Source organism: Carassius auratus, chromosome 5 (genome assembly GCF_003368295.1).
Source record: "Carassius auratus strain Wakin chromosome 5, ASM336829v1, whole genome shotgun sequence".
NCBI lineage: Eukaryota > Metazoa > Chordata > Actinopteri > Cypriniformes > Cyprinidae > Carassius > Carassius auratus.
Genome location: NC_039247.1, coordinates 26,822,058 through 26,846,501, shown reverse-complemented (window position 1 = coordinate 26,846,501; position 24,444 = coordinate 26,822,058). Strand labels below are relative to the sequence as shown.

Genomic DNA, 24,444 nt, shown 5'->3' with positions numbered 1-24,444 from the left:
GTGATATGCTCAATATGAAAATCCAAACAAGATGGTGGGCAAATGAAAATTGAAGTCATAAAATGGAGAATCAAAATGTTCTTGATATTATTATATACTTACATATAAAAAAATAAAAGAAGAAGAAAAAACATACCCAGTTTAAAATATAAGTTATTCTTTTCTACTACTGAAGCACCATGTTTTTTTTTTTTTAATTGGTAGAATCATGATGTCACATACCCCTCAAAGGCCCCCGTTTTTCTTGCTTTTTTGAAGATTTGATTGTGTTTACAGTGTGCAATAACATGTGTTCATGTTTGGCGTGTAAAAAAACAGCATTTTTCACACAATTCACGAATCTGTATACCTCTGTTTTCACTGTCATAAAAACAGGCTGATGACTTACTTGTTCTATAAAGTCCCTCCTTCAGAAATACGTAACCAGCTCTGATTGTGCCAGTGGTTACTGTGTTGTGATTCGACAGCAGCTTAGCGCACGCAGCCTTCCTGGAAACGTGATTGGGCTAGATTTGGAGTAATTTTGAGAAGCAAGTGGGCGGGAGAATGTGCTAGAGATGTACTTATAATCACAGGAGCATATTTACTGACGATATGCGCATGAAAATCGCATTCAATTTTTTTGCACAGCCCTAATATCTAGTTAACAAAGCTACACAGCGTTGCCCTTTGTGTAATAAGTTACAGAAACTGTTAAATGCACCAACTTAATAAAATACACTTACCGGTTGTGGTCAATAAACAATGCCTTCTCCAGACAAAGAGGGAACTGCTCCTTCTTTCAGGAATAATCTTTGTGCGAATCCGGCATTAAACTGATTGAGATTGAGGAAGCTGTCCCCAGCTCGCTGTCCTCAGCAAAATGTGCTGCACATAGTTTTACATGTGGATTATAATTTTCGGGAACGGAGTTAAACATAAATTGTAACCATAAATCTCCAAGTACAGCGTCCCTGGGAAGGCCAAACAAAGGTGATTGGACTCAGAGATTAAAATAACAGCGTTTCGACGACATGTCGACAAATACATCGGAGCGCAACAAGACAACGCCCCCCTTTTTGTGGGTGGAGGTTAGTCAAAATACTGTTTTAGTGACGTCATTACTGCAGGAACTAGAGGGATGTAGTCCAAACAGGTCGTTTTTTGTAGGCAAATTCGTTAAATAAAATATCTTGCTTGGCATTGAACTTTGAGCTTTAGAATTTTACAGATATTATTTATACTCTAACAACAACATTACACACTAACTAAAGTTTAAAACATGGGATCACAAAGAACAGGACTTTAACATGCATTGTTGCTGTATGTAATCAAGAAGGATTTTCCCCCCTGAACAACTCATCTCTGTCCGCCAATCACAATAGTGACAATAATGTCAGATAAAGATGTCAAGTAAGACTGTCAAACTCAGACATTGTTCTAATCAGTGGATGTAAAGAAACTGTACCTCCAAAACTTTGTGTTGCCTTCATAAAGATTTGAACATTAAAAATGCATGTCTGAAGTTTATTTTTAACGATATGGATGAGCGACTGATATACAACATTTTTTATTGTTCTTCATATTTCATAAACTGTTTTGTGAATTATTCTAAACATGCTGCCATTTCATCAAAATATCTTTTATTGAAAGATACTGCATTTTGTACTTAGAGGCAGTAGAGCTATAAGTAAATTTACTTTTAATCTTGCAGTTTGATTGTAAAATAATGTCAAACTAGCGTTTAATGCTAGTGGGACACCAAGTGTATCATTGTTTAAATATTTAAAATCAACATAAAGTGACCTTTTATTATATTAGGTGTTGTAATAGATGCTGGGTGTGTTAATCAAACGCACTAGTAAGAAGATTATCTTCGTCAATTTATAATAGAGCAAATTGGTCCAGCAAGAAACCATACCATGTTCCAAAAAATAGGTTGGTTACATGGTTTGACCTGGTTTGCTCTCTCTCTCTCTCTCTCTCTGTCTCTCTCTATCTCTCTCTCTCTCTCCCGCTCTCTCTCTCTCTTTCTTTCTTTTTTTGTATAATAATAATTTTTGTAGGCTTATTAAATTGTATGATAATTTGACATGTAGGCTATGTGTTTTAGCTTTCCATACTTTGTCAGAAAGTTGTTGTTTAGCTCATTTGTTTATTATTTTAAGAAACCTAATTTTCATGTGTACTGTATGTAAATGTTGCACTACATTCAAAGCAGCCACTGGATTATTTTACAAACCTGGAAACCACTACAATGATCTCTCCCTGGCTCACACCTACCATTTTTTTTTTGGAGATAAAAACCCACTCAATAATTTTTCTATGGAAAGGGAGGCTAAATATATGTGTGCCTCTCCTTTTTTGTTTGTTTCTTACAGCTCCAAGTAAAGGGTAGAGTGATAGATTGTGGGTTGATTTTTGTGGAATGATATTGTAGGTGAAACATAAAAAGAGAATTAAAAATTTGCATTTCTGTCTAAATAATAAAAATATATACATTTAAAGCATATAAAGGAAAATTAATTTAATTTAGACATTGTAAATTATGCATGATAACCAGGGGTGCACAATAAGTGGTCCACAGGTCCGAATGTGTGACCAAAAAAAGATAAAAATTGCTCTGTAGAAATCAATTCTGACAGCGCACGTGCATGTGACATGTTTGACAGCTGTTAATGCACAATTACATTTTAGTTCGACAAAGTGTACTGTCTAAGAATTCTATTCCAATTGAAAGCACAAATCTAGGCTACCCGTACTGTGACATTTAATTCACTGATGCTCTTCAATCTGCAGTAGGGAAGGGTGTATCGATCTGAAATATCTATACTGACGTGAGTATGGAAAGTATCGAGACTCAAACAAAAAATATCGATACTAAGGTGTGTTTTATTTGCCAGTGATTTTATTTAACAAAAAATAAAATAATTAAAACTACATGCAATTTAATTTTAGTGAATAATTGTGTAGGATAGAACTATTTTCCTGCTTATCTGAACACACGGAAATGTTGCAAGACAGAACCAATCTGTCACAGAGAGCGTTCACTCACTTCTGACAGTGCATTCAAACAGGGCTGCGCTTCCCGAAAGTACCATGTTATTTCACTATGAACAAATTTAAATTGTAGCCTATGTAGTTTGCGCAATTACATTTATTTAAATTGAACGTTGAAAGATAATCATGATCATGATCATTCTGTAATGTTAATAGAAATCATACACTGTCAGAATTAAAAAAAGGTTGCATTTTATGCGTGCAACAGCTATTCAGTGTCAGTCTCTTATGCAAATGAACTATGGGTTTACTAAAGTGACTATAGTTCAGCTGTAATATTTGTTGATTTGAATCGTGTAAACAAAAACATATTTAAACTTTTTAAACAAAAATATAACCTTATAAGTTACAATTAAGGGGTATTGAATGTTAAAATGTGTTTTAAACAAAGTTAAGTGGTTATCATTACCCATTTAACTCATAGTCATTTAATACATTTTATAATTAAAAAAGTTTAGTTCAGAAGTATCGTATCAGTATGGATATATATGATACTTCCTTGAAAAATATCAGTATCATAATCGAAAACAAAATAAGTGGTATCGCCCATCCCTAAATTCTTCAGTGCTAAACCTGGAAGCACATATACTCACTTGCCGGTAACCCGCCAAAATAAAAGCCTGCTGAATTGAAGGTTTTTGTTTGAATATCTCAATAGTTTACAACAGTAGTCAGGTGGTGAAGACAAGCAAAAAGAAACTAAATTACAATGTCACTTGCAATCGCCACTTGCACTCTCCGCTACCTGTGACGTCACTTGCAATCAACACAAATCGTGCATGTTGCCAATGGAGACAAGACGTTGTGCTGGTGATTAAACGATTAAAACTAAATTAGTAGGCCTACTATTATAATTTACAAGGTCTTTCAAGAAAAAGACAAGACTGGCAAATCCGTGGGCCAGAACACCAGAATATGAACGCAATGCACAAAGTCGTTCGTTAAGCATTTTCCTTCTGTAGAAAAAACAAACACTTAATATGGCATAATGTATTAAGATACATTAAGTTCCATTAAAAGATCAAATTCGATATATAGTTATTATTTAATGTACTACAAGGCAAGCAGATGGCTATGAACACAATGCGCCAACGTTGTGCTCCCATACAGCAAAACGCTTAATGTGGCCTAATAACAGACTATGATAAAGACAATTCAGTAGACCTAGACTATATGTCTTGTTGTTAACTCAACATATATACAGACCAGCAAATATGAACGTGCATTATGAAATGCATTAAGTGATTTTAAAAGGATCAACTCCGTACAGTCAAGCAGACGAGTAAAGAACACAGTGCGTTAAATTGTACATTAAACGTTTTCCTCCTATAGAAAATCATTATAAATAAAACACATAATGTATCGTAATGGACAAAGACGAGTTGTAGACAGTTTATTCTATATGGAAAAATGCTTAACACGAAACTTTGCGTGTTGCGTTTATTCTGGGCTCATCTGCTTGCCTGTACATATTAGTTATGTATTTTATTAATGTAGAGAAGCATATGAGTTTGGCCTTTATCATCTTAGTCCATTATGCCACATTTTGCGGTATGTGAGGAAAATACTATATGCATATTCATTAAAATAATGAACTGTATATAATAAAGTATACTTTAATGGCATCTTAATACATTAAGTCATCTTAAGTGTTTATGTTTTTCTATGGCAGGAATTGCCGGTCCTGTTTTTTCCTTGCAGGACACTGTACATTATAGTACTACATTCGGTTTAATCATTTAATTCACATCACAGCTTCTTGTCTACATTGGCAACAAGCACGGTTTGTGTCGATTGCAAGTGTCACAGGTAGCAGAGAGTGCAAGTAGCGATTGCAAGTGACATTGTAATTTAGTTTATTTTTTCTTGTCTTCGCCACCTGGCTACTGTTATAAAATGTTGGGAAATTCAAACAAAAAGTAATAAAAAATTCAAATAAATAAAAATTAAAGACCGCAAGTGATGTCACTAGCGGAAGTGCAAGTGTCTGAGAGTGCAAGTCTGAGAATGCAGGTCTGAGAGTGCAAGTGCAAGTCTGCAGCTAGACCCTCTTGGGTGTTCACTTAGAGAAACAAGCTGAAAAACTTATGTCCACCACTGATAATAACAACAGTTCTGTTAAACAAAAATATTCTGTTTGTTAGTTTGTAAACCCTTTATAAACCAATTTGAACAGAAAGAGATAAATCTTAAATAAATGTAAATGTAAAATTTGTAGCATGTACGTCATCATATATCACATATCTCCAAACAGCAGCTTATATACCACTGAGCAACCATGATAGTGACAATTCCATCAACTATGGAGCTTCTTTCACACCGGCCTTGAGCCATAGCACAGACCTCATTCTTGAGCTCTGGCAGGTACAATTTAATTCAGTACTTTACAATTTTGCTCCAATATTTGTATTGCATATTTATGCTTATTATTAATGTTTTTTAGCTTAGCTACAAAACGGCGGCTCGTGGGTTTTAAAATAGAGGAGGAATACTAATTGCATTGGTCTGGGGATCCCTGACAATTTTTATTATTATTGTTATTATTATTAGTATTTAACCACTTTTTTTTAGTGGTTAAAAAAACTACCTGCTAAACTCACAATTGAATCACGTTTCAAATCAGCAAAACATCTGAAATTAACTTCCCCACGAATGTTTTTCCTTATAAATAGTGTTAAAAAAAATTCAGTCTAAACCAGGGAATGTTCATGTGCACTCATAGGCTTAAGTCTCAGGTTTCTATGGGAACTGGAGCTTCTAATGGCAGCTGCAGTGCCAGAGTGACTTTACCAATCAGCGATTAGCTTTTTTATTCAGAAGGTGGGACTATTCTGCATTATTGCACGTTGTAGTTTCTTTCATTCATACAGGTAAGTAATAGGAGTGAACCGTCTTGGTATCTTTGTATACTTAATCTTTGGCTCAGGTAAGTTAGGCTCTCACAGTTAATGATCAAGAATGATTTGATGCTGATTTGTAGTTTCCATGCTTCATCTGTATATCCTTTTAGAGAACACTGAAAGCTTGTGTAGACGTTGCCATGGATACTGGATAGTGAAGAGCAATTGATACATTTAGATGTGAAACATGATGTGATCAATGCTGGCATGTACTATATAAATTTGTATATACAGTAAACTTGTGTATTTCTATTTTATCAGTCTCAGTGTAGCTAAATACTGCCTGATAAATAGGCTAGTGATGTCCATACCAGAAGTTTCCTTTTGTTTGGGGTTTGAGTGTGTGCATGTGTGCAATGAGTGTCTCCACAGGGAATTGTTAATAATAGCTCATGAGTGACATTGAAATGTGTGTGGGTCTGCTGTATGTAGGCCAATCCATGGTCGAACGTTATACTCAGAGATCATGTGTAGATGTGTAGTACTTAGATGATGGTAAGCTTAGACTGAAAAAATGATTTTTACTTCTGTATTTCAGGTGAAATATTGGTGTTTTTTGGCTGGCAGACCTATTTCTCCATTTTTTTTTTATTTTTTTTTTTGGAGTTTTGTTTCTTGCTCATCTATATTTGGATGGTGTGTGTGTGTGGAGGGTTCAAGTTAATACAAAAACATAATGGTATTTATGAATTAATCATTTTCAGAGATTTTTTTATTTACATTTTTGGAGATGTGAGCTCCAGGTCCACAGTTGCCATTCAGCACTCATGAGCACGCCGAGAACCTCACCTTGGCCACTTCTTTTACCACTGGCTCTGATGTCTTTATTAACTTTTTACATATGCGACATAAGGAATGATGTTTCCGGGTTCAAGCCTCCATTCATTTCACTTGAGAATACTTTTACCTGCAATTTATGAGCACTGTTTATTCATCATACACATTTAAGATAAACATTTAAAGGGGTCATATGTTGTTGCTAAAAAGAACATTATTTTGTGTATTTGGTGAAATAAAATGTGTTTAAGGTTAAAAAAAAAAACATTATTATCCATAAAATGTACATTATTGTTGCTTTTCAGTGCCCCACTTTTCTGAAACACAACAATTTTTACAAAGCCCATCATTCTAAAAACGTGAGGTATACGCTGATTGGCCAGCTTTCCTGTGTGTTGTGATTGGCTGAATGCATCAAGCTTGTGATGGAAATGTTATGCAAATTTAGTTTGCAACTTTACAGATCTTCTTTATGCACCAAGAGCTTGTAACACTCCAAAGAGAAAGGAAAATTTTGAATTGCATAATATGACCCCTTTTAAAACTTATGGTGTACACTACAGTCTCTGTGTTAATTTCATCTAAGACACAAATATTTTTCAGATTTATAAAAGATGAATCAGTGTCTGGCCATTTGGCCAACAATTAATTTTGTGTGTATATTTGACAGGCTGTCTTTGGTCTAAATAATGTATTACTTTTGACTTATTTTTGTTTAATAAATAGTATTTAATAAAAAAATATATAGTAGTATATTTACATTGGTTACATTGTTAGGCCATTAGATGTCAAAAATATCTTGAATGAGTCAGCAACAAATACTTTTTTATAATGAAAGGACTGAAACATGGTAACAAACAGAGACATTATTGTCACATACCCATTTACGCAGCATTTTTTGATTGTCCTCAAATAATATTTAACTGATGTAGTTAACTTTAAACTAAATTATTTTATGTGGTTTCTCATTTTTGTCAGACCCATAAATCCTCAATACAAGACTTCCTTCACCACCACAATGGATGCCCCGTCTGAACATGCTGCCATGGAGCTGGACTTCGGCCATTTTGATGAGCGGGATAAGGCATCTCGTACTCCGCGAGGTGGACGGGCCAACGGTCTCCCCAGCCCCACCCACAGCGCACACTGCAGTTTTTACCGTACACGTACCCTCCAGGCTCTGACCAGTGAGAAAAAGGCTAAGAAGGTGCGATTCTACCGCAATGGCGACCGCTACTTCAAGGGCATTGTGTATGCAGTGGCCAATGACCGTTTCCGCACATTTGACGCTCTACTGGCTGACTTAACCCGATCTCTCTCTGACCATATCAATCTGCCACAAGGGGTCAGATTCATCTTTACAATTGACGGATCACAGAAGATTAGCAGTCTGGAAGAGCTAGAGGAAGGTGAGTGTTTGGGTTTCAAAGTAAAAGTCTGCTTTTTTGTCAGTTCTTCCACATGTACAGCAGATACATACTGATAATTTAAACTGCATTACTCCTAGACCCTTGGTGCTTAAAGATAACACTAACCGTAGAGCATAACAATACAGACAGATTAAGATTAAATATAAAATACAACTATACAAATATACAAATAAGAAAATGTAAAAAAAAAATAATACAAATAAAAAAAGTTAAATAAAGCAGTACAAGGCACATGGCAGATAGAGTGCAAACCAGTGAAGTAAACAGACAGCAGATAAAAATGATTGTAGTGCAAAAGAGCATATTCAGTCTGATTAAAATACAAAAAGCTCAGAGAGCAGTTCTTTATTTAAACTGAGGTAGTCGAATGAGGTCAGTTCAATGCTGAATGAGGTAGTGAGCACACCAACAGACCAACACTGCACAAAGTGAATGGTGCATGTCACAGTTTGTTAGTGGGAGGGAGGAGTGGAAGGACCTGGTGGGGAGGGGGTTCAGAGTTCAGTGCTGCCTGGAGCAAGGTCGGGAGGGAGTTCAGCTTCCTGATAGCCCGATGAATGAAGCTGTCCTTCAGTGTGCTGATCCTGGCCTGGAGACTGCAGTCTCCTCCCTGATGGCATCAGACTAAAGAACCTGTGTGTTGGGTTGGTGGGATAATGCAGAGGGCTTTGTGGTTGAGACGGGTGCCGTTATGTCCTGGAGGGAGGGGAGAGAGACACCAATGAACTTCTCAGCTGCTCTCACTATGCATTAAAGGGTCCATAACACAAAGTGATTCAACTAGTCCGGATGCTCTCGATGGTGCCTCTGTAGAAGGTGCACATAATGGGGGCCGGGGCTCTGGCTCTTCTCAGTTTGCGGAGGAAGTAGAGACGCTGCTGTGCTTTCTTGTCCAGTGCAGCTATGTTGTCAGTCCAGGTCCAGAAGTGGTCCGCTGTGATGTGCACAACCAGGAACTTGGCGCTGCTCGCTCTCTTGACATTCGAGAAATTAATGTTCAGAGGACCATGTTGAGTTTGCACTCTCCACCAGGTGGCTCACTTCGCTCCTGTAGATTGTCTCATCTCTGTTGCTAATGAGACTCACTACAGCTGTGTCATCCGCAAACTTAATGAAAAGGTTGTAGTTGTGTAACGTGTAAGTGAGTGCAGTCATGGGTCAGCAGAAGAGGAGGGGGCTCAGCACACATCCTTGGATGGCCCCAGTGTTCAGTGTGATGGTGCTGGATGTGTTACTGCCGACTATTGTTGTTTTTGGTGGAATGTTTTATTTTTAGTTTCAGTCTAGTCTTTGTGTGAAGCTGTCATTTTTGTTTTATTAGCTTTAGTTCAATTCAATTCAAGTTTATTTGTATAGCGCTTTTTACAAAATAAATCGTTACAAAGCAACTTTACATAAAATTATGTTTCTACAATATTTAGTAGTAGCTAGTAGTTTGTGTACATTTGACAGGATTTTAGAAAAAAATAAAAATAATAATAATAATACAAGACGTAGTCAGCTAGACGATGAACTATCAATATTATTAATTAAGTTATTATATGATTCAGTCACACATTTAGCAATAATTGTTAGTTCTGTTTGTTGATTCAAGGTAGCATCATCTGGGGTCCTCTGAGGGTCAGCATCATCTCTTCTCAGGTGTTCTGGATCCAGACTGGAGCTTGTTTAAATCCTACATCCCGTGGCGAAACATTTAGTCACTTCATACTCTTTTTAGTCTATTCAAGTTTCAGTCAACTAAAAGTCTTATTTTAGTCAGAATTTAGTCTACGAAAACTGATGACATTTAGTCAATGAAAATTTCATTTTGTCTCTTTTTAGTAATGCAATTCTATTTAACCCAGTCAGTATAGTATAAGTACCTAGTAGTATAGACGAAACCAAAATGTTATTTTAGCCAAACCTATTTCAAACAAGGTTATCTTATTATATTATTGTTATTATTGTTGACTCAAGAATACATCTATAGAATACATCAATACAAGCTCTGATTTAAATTTACAACATTCATTTTACCAACCAAACTTGTTAGAAGTACACAAATCGGTCCCTTTCTCTGTGTCAGACTTAAATTTGTTTATTGTCGTCTTCTAAATAATGCCGTGAGTGGGGCTTGGAGAAGTTACGTCACCCGCGTCTGGGCAGTGCGACCTGATTCAACTGCTGAAGTAAGACACAGGAAACAGATATACTGCATAATAATAATAATAATGTGACTAAAAAAGACAAAATAATGTTATAACATGTAATATAATGTATAATGTACATATAATGTAATGTTATTTTGGTCAACAAAAATGAAGAGACATTTTAGCATAGTTTTTATTTTGTAAACCACATTTGAGTGGTTTGAGTACTCAGGTACTAAGGGATCCTCAAAACTGGACCTCGAGATCCACTTTCCTGCCGAGTTTGGCTCTAACCTTAATCAAACACACCTGAGCATGCTAATCAATGTCTTTGGGATCATTAGAAAATCACAGGCAGGTGGCTTTGATCAGGGTTGGAGCCAAACTCTGCAGTACATTGGACCTTCATGGGAAGATTTGAGGAAGGGGGCTCTGGGAGGTCTGTGGTGTTATTGTATGTGGCAGTCTGCTTAAATTCTTCTTGAAGAGCCTCTGACGATCCTAATGGCCTATTTGTTTCTTAACTGGTTTGGCAACTTTAACGAGAGGTCTGTATGCAGGCATTAGCATGACAGTGATGTGGTCTCAGGCACCAAGGCAGAGGAGGAGTAGGGCCTTGTAAGCTCCTCTCTGGGTGGTGTGAACAAAGTCCAGAGTGTTGTTTCCCAGTGTTGGAAAGTCTACGTGTTGGTGTATTTAGTGTAGTGTATTTTTGGGTTGATATCACCATCTAAGATGAGAAAAGCATCAGGGTGGACTGTCTGCTGCTCACTGATGTGCTTGTACAGTTCATTTAGTGCCCTTCTCCTGGTGCTGTTGTTGGAGCTGGGAGAGATGTATACAGCAACGAGTAGTATGGCTGTACATTCCCTTGGTAGATGAATGGCTGACACTTAATAATCATAAACTCCACCAGGGGTGAGCCGTGTTTGCAGACCACAACAGCATTGCAGTACCACAGCATGTCCGCTCGATAGCATGTCTGATTTCTGCTGATTGAGATGAATAGCGCAGTCTGGAACGCTGTTGCTGAGCCATGTTTCCGTGAACACAAAATAACAACAGTCTCTTACAGTCCTCTGAGTTGACCGTGGTAGTCCAGTTTATTGTCCAAAGAGCTACATTAGCCAGTATGATGGTGGGGATAACAGGCTTGTGTAGGTTAGCCGTTAGTCTAGCCCAGATATCTCTGCGCTTAGCCCTCTTTTGCTTCCTCTCACGCCACTTGTGGTGCATCCCACCCCCTCTGTTTGGCATTGAGATTTGAGGACAGATTTCTGAAAAGCTTGTAATATGTGTGAATAATGATATTGTGTCTCTGTAATTTGCATACTATTACTAGCTACATTATAAAATATGCATATTATAAAAATGTATTTGCCTTGGTTCATGAGATACACATGTGTAAAGGCCTGCATGCTAGGTAGTGCTGATGGACAATGTATTTTTCCTAAGATATGTTATCTCGTAAATGGATTTAATATCATCCACTGCTCAATATACAGCATTAAATTGAGATAACAAGGTTATACCCCATAAACAAACTATCGATAATGCTTACAAGAATAGGGTACATCCTATAATATAAGTACAATTAGCATCATGCTACACTTGAAAATATATTTAATTATTACTGTATTTGCTTACCCACTTTAAACCATCATTGAGTGCTTGTGATAACTTCCAATTGTGGTCTATAGTTGATTGAGAATAATAAGCAGACATATGCACTTTTTGTATGTTTAATAAAGCTACACTGCAAAGATTTGTCATAAACACCCTTTATTGCTTTTAAAATACCATTAACTGCATATAAAACACATATAGTCATAATGTTTAGTTTAATATAGTTTATATGCAGTGTTGGGTAAGTTACTCAAAAAAAGTAATCCACTACAAATTACTAATTACTGCTCTAAAATTGTAATTTGATTACATTACTGATTACTGCATGTAAAAGTAATCAGATTACTAATTACTTTCAAGTTACTTAGAAAACCTATTAAACCTACAAGGAAAAAAACTACAAACAAAGTGAAACTCAGTTCTTTCCGTAATTTAATATTGACTGAAAAATATTACAGAAATATGAAAACACCAACTTGAATTAAAGATCCAATTCATTTCTATAACTTAACATTCTTAACATAAACTTGCCTTACAATGAAAACTGTAGTCTTTTTAAATGTATCTACAGTATGTCTTAACTACATATGGGCTGTCATTCCAAGGAAGCTTCTATTATTACAAGTCCAGATGTCTGCGGTTGTGGAGACATATTCCAAACGCTCGAATGTTTTTTTTTTTTAAGTCCATATCCGCATAAGGCTGTCACTTTTCGTTCGAAAATCGGTTGCACAATCGATCGGACCAACCACAAAAAGTTTCAAAAATGAAAATAGGGAATAGATTTTGACCAGACTATTAATTTAAAAATAATTAAACAATTAAAAAAATATAGATGTAAAAAAACTCTTGTTGGGGCTTAATTTATATAATCTTTGTTGCACCAGCAACAAAAGCAAAGTTCTGAGGTGTGGAAAAGTTTTTACCATGTTTATAATGAGAATAATGAGTGAATAATCACCATCAGTGAGCACAGGAACACATTGAAGACATCTACAGTGGATTCATTCATTTTCCTCCACAAAAACATGTAGACCTAGCCTAATCTCTGTGAGTAGGCTAATGGTTTTTCAAATGAAAACTATATATTCATTAAGGCTTAAATGCATAATGTGGACTGAGTATTTACGCTAATATTGGCATTATTCTTTTATTAAATGTCAGCTGATATGTGGAGAAGCAAATCCGGGGGAGCTTTTATCTTAATTTCGTTATTGCCAAATACCCATCTTAATTAAAAATGTATCTTAATTTAATCTGTTAAAAAAAGACTCGTTTATATTGGTGCGTTGGTTTATTTATAGGCTAGATGAGTCTATGTCTATTTAGAGTGCTGAGATGTTACGATGTTCCAGAGGACTTATTTTATTTCTTTATTCCAACTTCCAAGTGGCCTAGTCTACGTTAGTTATGAATAAATTATGTTAAAACATGTATAAATTACTCATTGTTGACAAAAGGCAAAAGAGCTGTTTGTGTATGCGCACATCTGAATGTCGGGCTGCGCTGCACACGGGTTCGGGCTTTTAAAAAGCTGTCAATCAAAATGTACTTCTCGGGCTCGGGCCGAAACCTGTCGAGCTCGGGTCCTGTCGGGCCTAACGTTTAAGGCCAGATTACAGCTCTAATGCCAATTAATAAGAAATATTGCTGATTTGTGCGTTTCCAAGCGCTCTCGTTCGTCCAATTGGCGTGGCGTTGAAAAAGGAAACATCTTTTTTTTTAGACATGGAAAATCGATTTTACAATCGATTCAATGAACACTTATGTCTAAAAAATCGAAAATGCTTTTTACACAAAAGTGACAGCCCTCTATCCGCATAGCATTTATCTAGATACCTTGCAAATGTCTTTCGGTCCTGCAAGGGTACAGAGCTGTCCGTCACTAGTATAATCGTAAGCAAGTCTCTAAATGACTGCGATTCCACAGTCGACAAGGGCAGCATTTCCTCCACCACACACGCTGCTACAGCTCTTCACCTGTCCAGATGTTACCTTCCCTCCCGATCTTGAACAAAAATCTCCGTCCATTTTAACTGCACGAGTTCTCCAGTAATTCATTAAAGTAAGTTACATTACTGCGTTATCACGAAAAGTAATTAGAATACTTTGTAACGCGTTATACCCAACTCTGTTTATATGTCTATTTACTTTCATGTTTTATGTGTAGAAAAAGAGTGAGCGCGTGTTGACTCACAAATGTGGAAGAAAACCGACAGTGCTCTACAGATCACATACTTCAGTGGACAATTAAGAGAAATGTTATTCTTTAAAAAGAACATTTGAGAATAAATCTGTTCTTAGATACAAAGGAAAACATCTTATCCGGGATGCTCTTTTTCTGTGTTTGTTTACAATGGTTTTTAAAACAGTGCCTCCACTCTTTTTTGTGTAACAGCAGCTGCTCTCGTCACGTGATCCTTTCTCAAATCTTATTGGAAGATCCCTAAAGTTGCAAAGACTAAAGTCTCAAACCCAAAGAGACATTCTTTATTAAAGTTAAGACTCATCCACATCCTCCTTAAATGCCTTGTTTAAACATGACCCCATGTCTATATCACAATGTGGGAAGATTTGCATAACGCATAAGTCAATTTTTGTATTGGTATTGTGTGTGATTTGTTATACTATCTGTTGCACAACGAATTGCCCCATTGGGCACAAATAAATAATTTAAACTACAATGCCGGCTGTTCTGACTGTTATGATGCAAAGCAACATGTAAAAAGACAGTATAAGTATATTATACTGTATATACTGTATATATTTTATAATGTATACTGTATATATATATATATACAGTATATTATCAATCCATAATTATGTCCCCACTTGATGCATTGTGTTTATCATATGACACATCATATGACCACTTCAAACCATTCAAGTACAAGAATACTCATGGTTTGTTTTCTGTACACATAGGGGTGTAGCCATCATTAAAAAAATTAGGGAGGCAGAAATGTAAAAAATAATAATAATAATAATAAAAAACAACTTTTGACTTTTGTCTAATTGACAAACTTATTTTTTTCTTATGCATTTTAATTGGATAAAAAAAAGACATTGCTGGACGATAACCAATAATTTGTATTCTATAATATTTTTTTCAGTATTTTCCTGATGACAATTCTAGAATTGGCTTATACAAACACTTAAGGCAGAATAATTTCTATACTTCATTAAATTACATGCTAATTAGCACTTGATTATTTATATACTGTATTTATTACTTCGAAATGACATGATATTACCTTTTTAGCTTCAACAATAGCGGGATACCTTTGTCCATATTGGGTATTTTCCTATTACTTCTTCTGGGCCGTTTTGGACTATCTGCAAGAGAGTGCCCTCCGGCTTTTAGTATAAATGATACATGCACTGCACAACAGTGTTTAGTAATAAATAGTCTGTTTATACATACATCTTGTTTCTTCGCCCATGTGCTCACACATCCAAAGCATGCGCATAGAAAAGAAGTGATTATAAATGCATCTGACTGACAGATAAATAATGGTTGATCTTCCAGCCAAATGCACGTAAAATACATGCACTCTTATTTCAATGTTGTTGTTAATGTTTGGGTTATTTGAGCTTCCTACATTTAGTTTAACCGCACTGAAAAAAAAGAGTGTGATTTTTACCATTCATCTGAACTATTTGCATGTAATTTAGACACTTATATTGTTCTCACTCCATCCATGCAATAACTGCATTTCTATTTACTTATACTGCTGTGTAATATCAATGGTATGACCCATTTCAGGAGCAGACAAAACTACGACTTAAAATCAGAGCATAGCTCACATTCACGAAAAAACTGAAACGCTAATGATGCTGATTCAAAACCACAAAATTATTTGTATAGCGCTTTTTATGGTACAAATCATTGCAATGCAGCTTTACAGAAAATTAAGTTTCTACAATATTTAGTAGTAGCTTATCATTGGTGACTGTCAGTTTATGTGCATATGACAGCAATTATTATATGATGCAGTCACACGCGTATAATTTATTAATATTTACAGTTATTATAATGATATTACAGTTGTTTTCAATTTCTTAAATTGAAATTATGCCTCTTTTTTTGTGAAACGCTAAACACAAATCCATAACATTTAACTAAATTCCCCAAACTTCCTACATTCAGGTCAAACTGAAGCTCACCACTCAAAACAACTCAATCTTGCTAAAAAACGTCTCCAGGTTACGTATGTAACCATGGTTCCCCAAAGGGAATAAGATGCTGCTTCAAAAATGCTATGGGCATGCCCCCAGCATGACCAAGCTCTAAATTATATGTGTAATCAGTCCAATAGAAGGGCGAGACGTCATAAAATCATGTGAGTTTGAATCAGCTTTAGCTTCAAAGGATGAAGCAAGGGCTTGCAGAGATGCTGAAAGTATGGCCCTGAGACGCAGCGTCTCTTTCCTTTCGGAATACGGAATACATACGTAACCTGGAGACATTCCCCTTCAGGAACTCGAGCTGCGTCAAAAATGCTATGGGAACGAGAATGTCCATGCCACCAGACTTGCAAATCCCTGTCTAGTGTGGAAGATCACAGCTAGGACAAAGTACAGAAGAGCCAGAAGTAGCTTGCATATCTAGGCCATAGAATGTCACGAATGTGAGGGGCGTGGACCATCCTGTTGCATTGCAGATGTCCTGGATAGATACACATACTAAGAAGGCCTTGGAGCCCACCATATCTCAGGTTGAGTGAGCCTTGACCCCCAAGGAGAAGGGAGATCAGAGGACTTGAGGCTATGGAATAGCATCCTGATCCACCACTTCTCTGACTTCTCTGACTTGGCCCCAGGGCACTGCGGAGGAAATATGTAAGACGAGGGTGTCTTCCCACTGAATTGCCACCAAGAGGGGTGTGGAAGGCCACAATGGCCGCCACAAAGACCTCTAGGGTGCAGATAAATAGGCCTACAGGAACTACAGAACTGTCCCAACTAGGCAGTAGACTGGTTGAGCTGGCAGTCTCTGCACCAAGAAGTGAAAAGCTTTAACTTCAAGGCATACAGTTTCCTCATGTAGGGAGCATTGGATTAGAGGATGGTCTTAATAACCTCGGTTGAGAGACCGGAAGCTATAGGTTGTGCCCTCTCAGAGGCCACACCCATAACTTCCACAGCTCCGGGCGGGGGTGGAGAATCATACTCTCCGACTGTGAGAGAAGATCCTTTCTGATGGGAATCTCCCATGGAGAGCTATTGAGAAAGGAAATCAGGTCCGAGAACCATACTCGGCCCGGCCAGAATGGGGCTATTAGTAGCAGACGGACCCCGTCCCTTCGCACTCTTTCCTGAAGTACTGGGTGCAGAACAATCAGGGAAAAGGTGAACAGATGAAGCTTCAGCCAGGCAAAAGACTCTCCAAGTCTGCTTTATCCCTCGGGGTGAGGCATCTATTCCCCAGGCCTCGGCCCCTACCTCAACCGGATGCCCCCCCCCCACACACATAGAAGAGACCACTGGCGTGTTGTCGTTTTTTGTGCGCACCAACACATAGTGATCTCTTTGGCCTGGGAGGAAGTGTTTCAAAGCTAGACACAAGGACAGCATCTCTAGTCAGGCTGTGGGCCGAGTGGCAACTCATGACCTCTTCCAACTGGTGAGAGATGCATCCGTTATTAGCATATGCAGCAAACAGGTACTCACCCGGGCACTGACATGTCTAAGGCATGTAGGCACTGCCGCACTTTCGAGGAGCTAGCACTGGAGTGAGTTTTGGGGCTGGACCTGACACTGCTTGCAAGCTTGCAACACAAGAACTGCCGGCTGATTTGACTCGGGAACTGCCAGCCGAGGGGCTCCAGATCGGGATCAGAGGTCCAATCGAGGTTGATGGTGGCTGGGAGCTACATTGGAGGATGGAACATAATCCCAATCTGGAACAGTGCTGCAAGGGTTTTCCCCTCGAGGGAGCGGGCGAGGATGAGAGGCACAAATGCCTTAGTGTAACTGACTGGGTCGGGGCTAGCCTGAGCTATGGTGATGAATAGCACATCAAGAACCGACAAAACTAAATGAATGGACAAGACCATAAATACACAGAGAATTAGGGGACTAATGACTAGGCGCACCTAGTCATGTAACATTGTTAATCAAATTAACAATCAAAATGAGGATGAAAACTGGGTCACAGGGAGAAAACTCACATACAGCATGGAACAGAGTCTGACACAGTGTGAATGCTGTATGTCTGGCAATCAGAGTATGTACTTGACATACAAAGCTAATTCTTTTCTTTTTTTTTCTCTCTTCTTTTTTTCTTTTTATTACTGAAAAAATATTCTTATTGCATTTTTCTAGTGCTCAAATAATTCACTTATACAATGTCTAAGTTTCAGTCTATTGTTTTATAATTGAAAAAGTATGCAGTGGTATGTATAATGACTAAAATATGTAGGACCATTACATTTTTAAGGGGTGGTGAGACTAGACATAGTCTCAGAAAAATTGCTGCAGGAATGTACATTTTCATGGTATCTTCTTTAAATTTGAAATATAAACTCAGGAGACACCATTTTCTGGATTGCTCAAGGACTGATTTTATGTATTTGTATATTTCAGACGGGGCCACTTTGGCAAGTTACTTTGGTTTATTGAACACTATTTATCTTTGGCTGTATGGTTCCTTATGGGGGTTCTTGCTCCCAAATTAACTGAACATACAATAGATTAAACATTAACCTCCTGGAACCATCAGCTTGGAAATACATGACAATTAAGACACTTAATAAATGTATTTTAAAGCAAACAGTGGTAATCGTGTAGATGTAGCAGTGGGACATCTATCCTGTTATCTAGCTTGGTTATACGGATGATTGTTTTCAGTGGACCTCAGTGAGGTCCATACCATTCAGGAATTGATAGCCTTAGTGATCTGAAACAAAGAGACGACAACCAGAAGGTTCACAGTAATATGCTTATGCTTATAATGGGGAGGGAGTGAGGGTTGCGAGCCATTTGAGCATACCTACCGAGCAGTAGTGCCATTTATATATGTCCTGTATCTAATTGGAGAATGGTAGTGATTGGAGTCATTTGACAGGTGACCTCATCAACTGGTTGCAGCCTATGCATCCTTGGACTGACTGAACTAACGCTGCGCTCGATTTCAGACAGGACCACTTTGGCAAGTTACTTGAGTTTATTGAACACAATTTATCTTTGGCAGTATGGTTCCTTATGGGGGTTCTTGCTCCCAAATTAATTGAACATACAGAAGCTTAAATATTAACCCCCCAAACATAATGAGAGGTATTACTGTCTGAAGAAGAACCCCCCAAAACCAACCTTGTTCCATTCCTGCAAAAGAGAAAAGACAATGTTATTGAGATATTCTTAATATAGCCTACTGGCTAGCAGAGGGGTATTCTCCCCTTTAATGAGGCAGAGAATAGCAGGCCTCTCTTTAATTTAAGTAGCTAGTTATATCAGTGAAGGGTATTCTCTCCAGCAGTAGAACCGCAAGAACAAGCAGCATGTCCCTGAGCTTGGCATGTCACAAATGAGGGAGAAAAAATGTAAATCTAATGCTGCACAAGTACTAAAAATGCATCAAAGCCAGTGTTGTTACTAATCTTTGACATGCCCAAGACTTTGATAAAAGGTAAAAAAAAATCCAATCCACAATTACTTTTATATTGAGAATAAGTCGTTTTGTTTGTTTTTTCCCCCCAAATCAGTGACGTAATTTATGAACTTGGCAATTAATGAGTTAAAATCTTGGATTTTATTTAAGAATTTGGTAGTTTTGAAAAGGGCAAAGGTTGATTAATAGATTTATGAAAAAAAGTGCTTTTTTTTATCTGATACATGTTTACAGCAGTTTAATTTAGTGGATGTTTTTATCCCAAACATAAACGAAAGGGTAGTGAATTTGAACAATGCACCAGGGTTAATTACAACACCATTTTGTTAGCCTTCTCAATCGTGCTAAGAAAAAGGACAATCGCATTATTCATTTGCGAAGTTGACACAATTTTTTCATGACTCAAAACGTCTCCTACCGCCAAACATATTTCTTCCATGCTAACATTAAAATTTATTTTAACTTCATGATGCCGAGTTAAACTTTCATAAACCTTTGTGTTTGGAGTCTTCATGCTTTCCAGCAAAGTGCTGGAAGCAGACAATCCTCCCAAAAACTACAACAGAAAAAAACAACCAACAAACACTTATAAGAAAAAAAAAAACACTCTTACCAGCCACTGACAACTACCACTCTCACCCACACTCTCCACACTCTGCTGACTTACTCACAGCATGCAGAGAGAGAGAGAGTGAGAGTGAGAGAGAGATGAATACCGTATACCGTAAGTCATACTTTTTTTCATAGTTTGGTTGGTCCTGCGACTTATTCATCAAAATTAATTTGACATGAACCAAGAGAAATGAACTAAGAGAAATGAACCAAGAGAAAACATTACCGTCTACATCCGCGAGAGGGCACTCTATTCTGCTCAGTGCTCCTGTAGTCTACACTGAGCAGCATAGAGCGCCCTCTCGGGGCTGTAGACGGTAATGTTTTCTCTTGGTTCTTGGTTCTAAATAGATGCAACTTATAGTCCAGTGCGACTTGTATATGTTTTTTCCTCCTCATGACGTATTTTTGGACTGATGCGACTTATACTCAGGTGCGACTTATAGTCCGAAAAATACAGTACCCAATTTTAAGAATTCTGTTGTTTCAGGTTTCTAGATTTTAGGTTTATGCTTATCATTGTCATATTATACATTTTGCGTGTTCTGCTGTTTTTGTGTAGATTTCAAGTATTTTTGTTCATACAATAATACATTTATTTTAATCCCTTGCTGATTTTTTTTTTTTTATAATAGAAACCATCACTATATAATGTATAATGGTTTTACTGGTTATAATAAAAAAAAAAAATTGGGTTTTAATGGAAAACTATAATGGTTCCTGTTTGTAGATGTGGAGGGCCTATTTAGGAGAAAGTCCAGGGCTGTTTTTCACTCCCAGACCATCCCTGGTAACACATGTGATATTAAGTAATGGAGACCATTTTAAGCTGACTGTTTTCACCCACTTGTATTTTTTAATTTTAATGCCGATGTCTGTCTTGTCAAACTGGTTGTTCTGTGCTACTGGCAGTCAAAGAATTACAGTATATTGCACAAATAGTGCACTAGCAGTTTAGTCAGCTTCTTTTATTCTAAATTTAAGCTAAAGTTGTTGTCAATATGCAAAGTTGTTCTGATTTGAAGCCATTTGCATGTTGAGAAAGAGAAACGGAAGAGACACATTAGTGCCTAGTCATTTATGCTGTTTTTAAAATTACAGAAAGATTTTTTTTTCATCAGTCCATTAATTTGCTCATTCAACTTTAGTGCATAAATGTGTGCATGAGTTTTTTTTTTTTTTTTTGCACGAGAGGATGCCAGACTTGCAGGAAATTTATAAAAATATCCTCAATCCTACCCTGAAATTCAGGCCCTGCTTTTACAGAAATTCTAATTATTATTATTACCTTTTTGTTTTCTCGTTATAACAACTTAATTATCTCAATATAACAAAAGTTGTTTTTCATCATCATGATTTAATTTTCTTGTGATCTCAACATAACAAAAGTTGTTCTCTAAGTTACAAACCTATGCCAACAGGTGGCACTATAGACCTGAATATAGCTGATGGTGTGTTGTAAACTGTATATCCACTATACTGTATGTGTTTGGGATAAAATAGGACCTTCCTCTTGATCGCTATAATATGTGCAGTATTGTTTATTACTGACATTTAATTCATAAATGTTAAATGCTTTAATTAATATAATTTTTTTGTGCATTAAAGAGTTACTCCACCCCAAAAAGAAAATTTTGTAATTAATCAATTACCCCATTTAGTTTCAAATCCTTAAAAGCTCCGTTCGTCTTCACAATATATTTTGGATAAAAACCTGGAGGCTTGAGACCCATAGATGCCAAGTAAATAACAGTGTCAAGGTCTATAAAATGCAAATGCATTTGCTAATTAAACAACATGGTGCTGGACGGGAAAATGCGAACGGCACCGGACTGAAACTAGCAAACACAACTAGCCTTGCATCGCATTGTGCCAGGTGTATTACAGGGCCCTTTATGTTATTGCTAGATTCATGAGTTTCACCAACTTGTTCTGTGTCATAAAATAACTGCTTATTAAAACCAAGGCTCCGCCTTTGTCTGTGGTGTTGCTTTGACCATTTAAACATGTTAATTAAACAAACAAAATGTTTAGCATACTGTCTCTGGAAATATCAACAGTGATTGATCAGCCTTTATTTAAGTATTGTAGACGTTATTACTAGGTGATTACTACCACAAAAAAACAAAACAACTCTGGTTATGTCGAGATCACAAGAAAATGAAGTCGTTATAATGAAAAAAACACTCTTGTTTTGTCGAGATCACAAGAAAATTAAGTCGTGATAATGATAAAACAACCCATTATGTCGAGATCATGACAGATCACCGCTTAGAACTTCTGAATGCAATAGTAGCAAGACATGGAAAACCAGTTGCTATTTGAAAGTAAAGCCGTCATACTACAGGTGCATCTACAAAAACTCACCTATTCACTATCTCAACAAATTAGAATACTTCATAAGACCAATAAAAAAAAAAATGTTGGCCTTCTGGAGAGTATGTTAATTTACTGTACATGTACTCAATACTTGGTAGGGGCTCCTTTCGCTTTAATTACTGCCTCAATTCGGCGTGCCATGGAGGTGATCAGTCTGTGGTACTGCTGAGGTGGTATGGAAGCCCAGGTTTCTTTGACTGTTGCCTTCAGCTCATCTGCATATTTTGGTGTCTTGTTTCTCATTTTCCTCTTGACAATAGCCCATAGATTCCCTATGGGGTTCAAGTCTCGTGAGTTTGCTGGCCAGTCAAGCACACCAACACCATGGTCATTGAACCAACCTTTGGTGCTTTTGGCAGTGTGGGCAGGTGCCAAATCCTGCTGGAAAATGAAATCAGCATCTTCAAAAAGCTGGTCAGCTAAAGGAAGCATGAAGTGCTCCAATATTTCTTGGTAAATGGGTGCAGTGACTTTGGTTTTCAAAAATCAAAATGGACCGACAGCAGCAGATGTCATTGCACCCCAAATCATCACAGACTGTGGTAACTTAACACTGGACGTCAAGCAACTTGGACTATGAGCTTCTTCACCCTTCCTAGAGACTCTAGAACCTTGGTTTCGAAATGAAATACAAAACTTGCACTCATCTGAAAAGAGGACTGAAAAGAGGACTGAAAAGAGCAACAGTCCAGTTCTTCTTCCCCTTAGCCCAGGTAAGATGCCTCTGACATTGTATGTGGTTCAGGAGTGGCTTAACAAGAGGAATCAAACAACTGTAGCCAAATTCCTTGACACATCTGTATGCACATCTTGACCCCAGCCTTAATCCATTCCTTGTGAAGTTAACTCAAATTCGTGAATCGATTTTGCTTGACAATCCTCATAAGGCTGCGGTTCTCTTGTTTGGTTGTGCATCTTTTTCTTCCACACTTTTTCCTTCCTCTCAACATTCTGTTAACATGCTTGGATACAGCACTCTGTGAACAGCCAGCTTCTTTGGCAATGAATGCTTGTGGCTTACCCACCTTGTGAAGGGTGTCAATGATTGTCTTCTGGACAACTGTCAGATCAGCAGTCTTTCCCATGATTGTGTAGCCTAGTGAACCAAACTGATAGACCATTTTGAAGGCTCAGGAAACATTTTCAGGCATTTTGACTTGGTTAGCTGATGGGCATGTCACCATATTCTAATTTGTTGAGATGAATTGGTTGTTTTTTGTTAAATGTGAGCCAAAATCATCACAATTAAAAAAACATATACTACTTCAGTCTGTGTGCATTTAATTTATTTACTACACAAGTTTCACAATTTGAGTTGAATTACTGAAATAAAAATTTCCACAACATTCTAATTTATTGAGATACACCTGGAAATACTCTGTACTAGTGTTGTCAAAAGACCTGGTACTTCGGTACCAAGTCGGTACTAAAAAAATGTAAATGTGACGGTACCAGGTTTCTTTAAGTACCGGTAGTACCGAGGTCCCGTTCAAACCCGGTTCAGTGCTATGATTTCCGCGAAGCAGAAAACGAGGACGGAATCTCAAAATACAGTCATGAAAATAAAACTTATATTTTAATATGGACAGTCATGGAATTTGTCAAAGTTACCATAAATTAATCAAATCAAATCTCCATATGGACCAGTCTCTGTAAATGTTAAGCGCATGACGCTTGCATTAATTTCGGCATCTGAGCTTCATCAAGCGATCTGAACTTTTCAGTTCATCTCAATGGACACACAGCGCACTTGTATTTGATGCACTGTAAACTATGTGTGAAGGCGCACGACTCACCGTCGCTTTACTGATAGCACTGTTTGTCACACATGCAAAGAGAGAGAGAGCGAGAGTCTTACCACGCTTAAAAAGTTAAAAAGTAAATTTTTATATAAAGGCATTGTGCTAGAAATATTAATATTATTTAGTAAAATGTAT

At 37.3% G+C, this 24,444-nt stretch overlaps 1 protein-coding gene across 1 annotated transcript in view; it reads left to right on the top strand.

The window, feature by feature from the left end:
- Positions 1 to 24,444, top strand: part of LOC113084161 (neuronal migration protein doublecortin) — an 81,881-nt gene that overhangs the window by 8,381 nt on the left and 49,056 nt on the right. The window contains exon 2 of the mRNA XM_026254802.1: positions 7,695 to 8,125. Within this exon, the coding sequence (XP_026110587.1) occupies positions 7,735 to 8,125 (391 nt within the window). The 5' untranslated portion in view covers positions 7,695 to 7,734. The remainder of the gene's footprint in view (positions 1 to 7,694; positions 8,126 to 24,444) is intronic.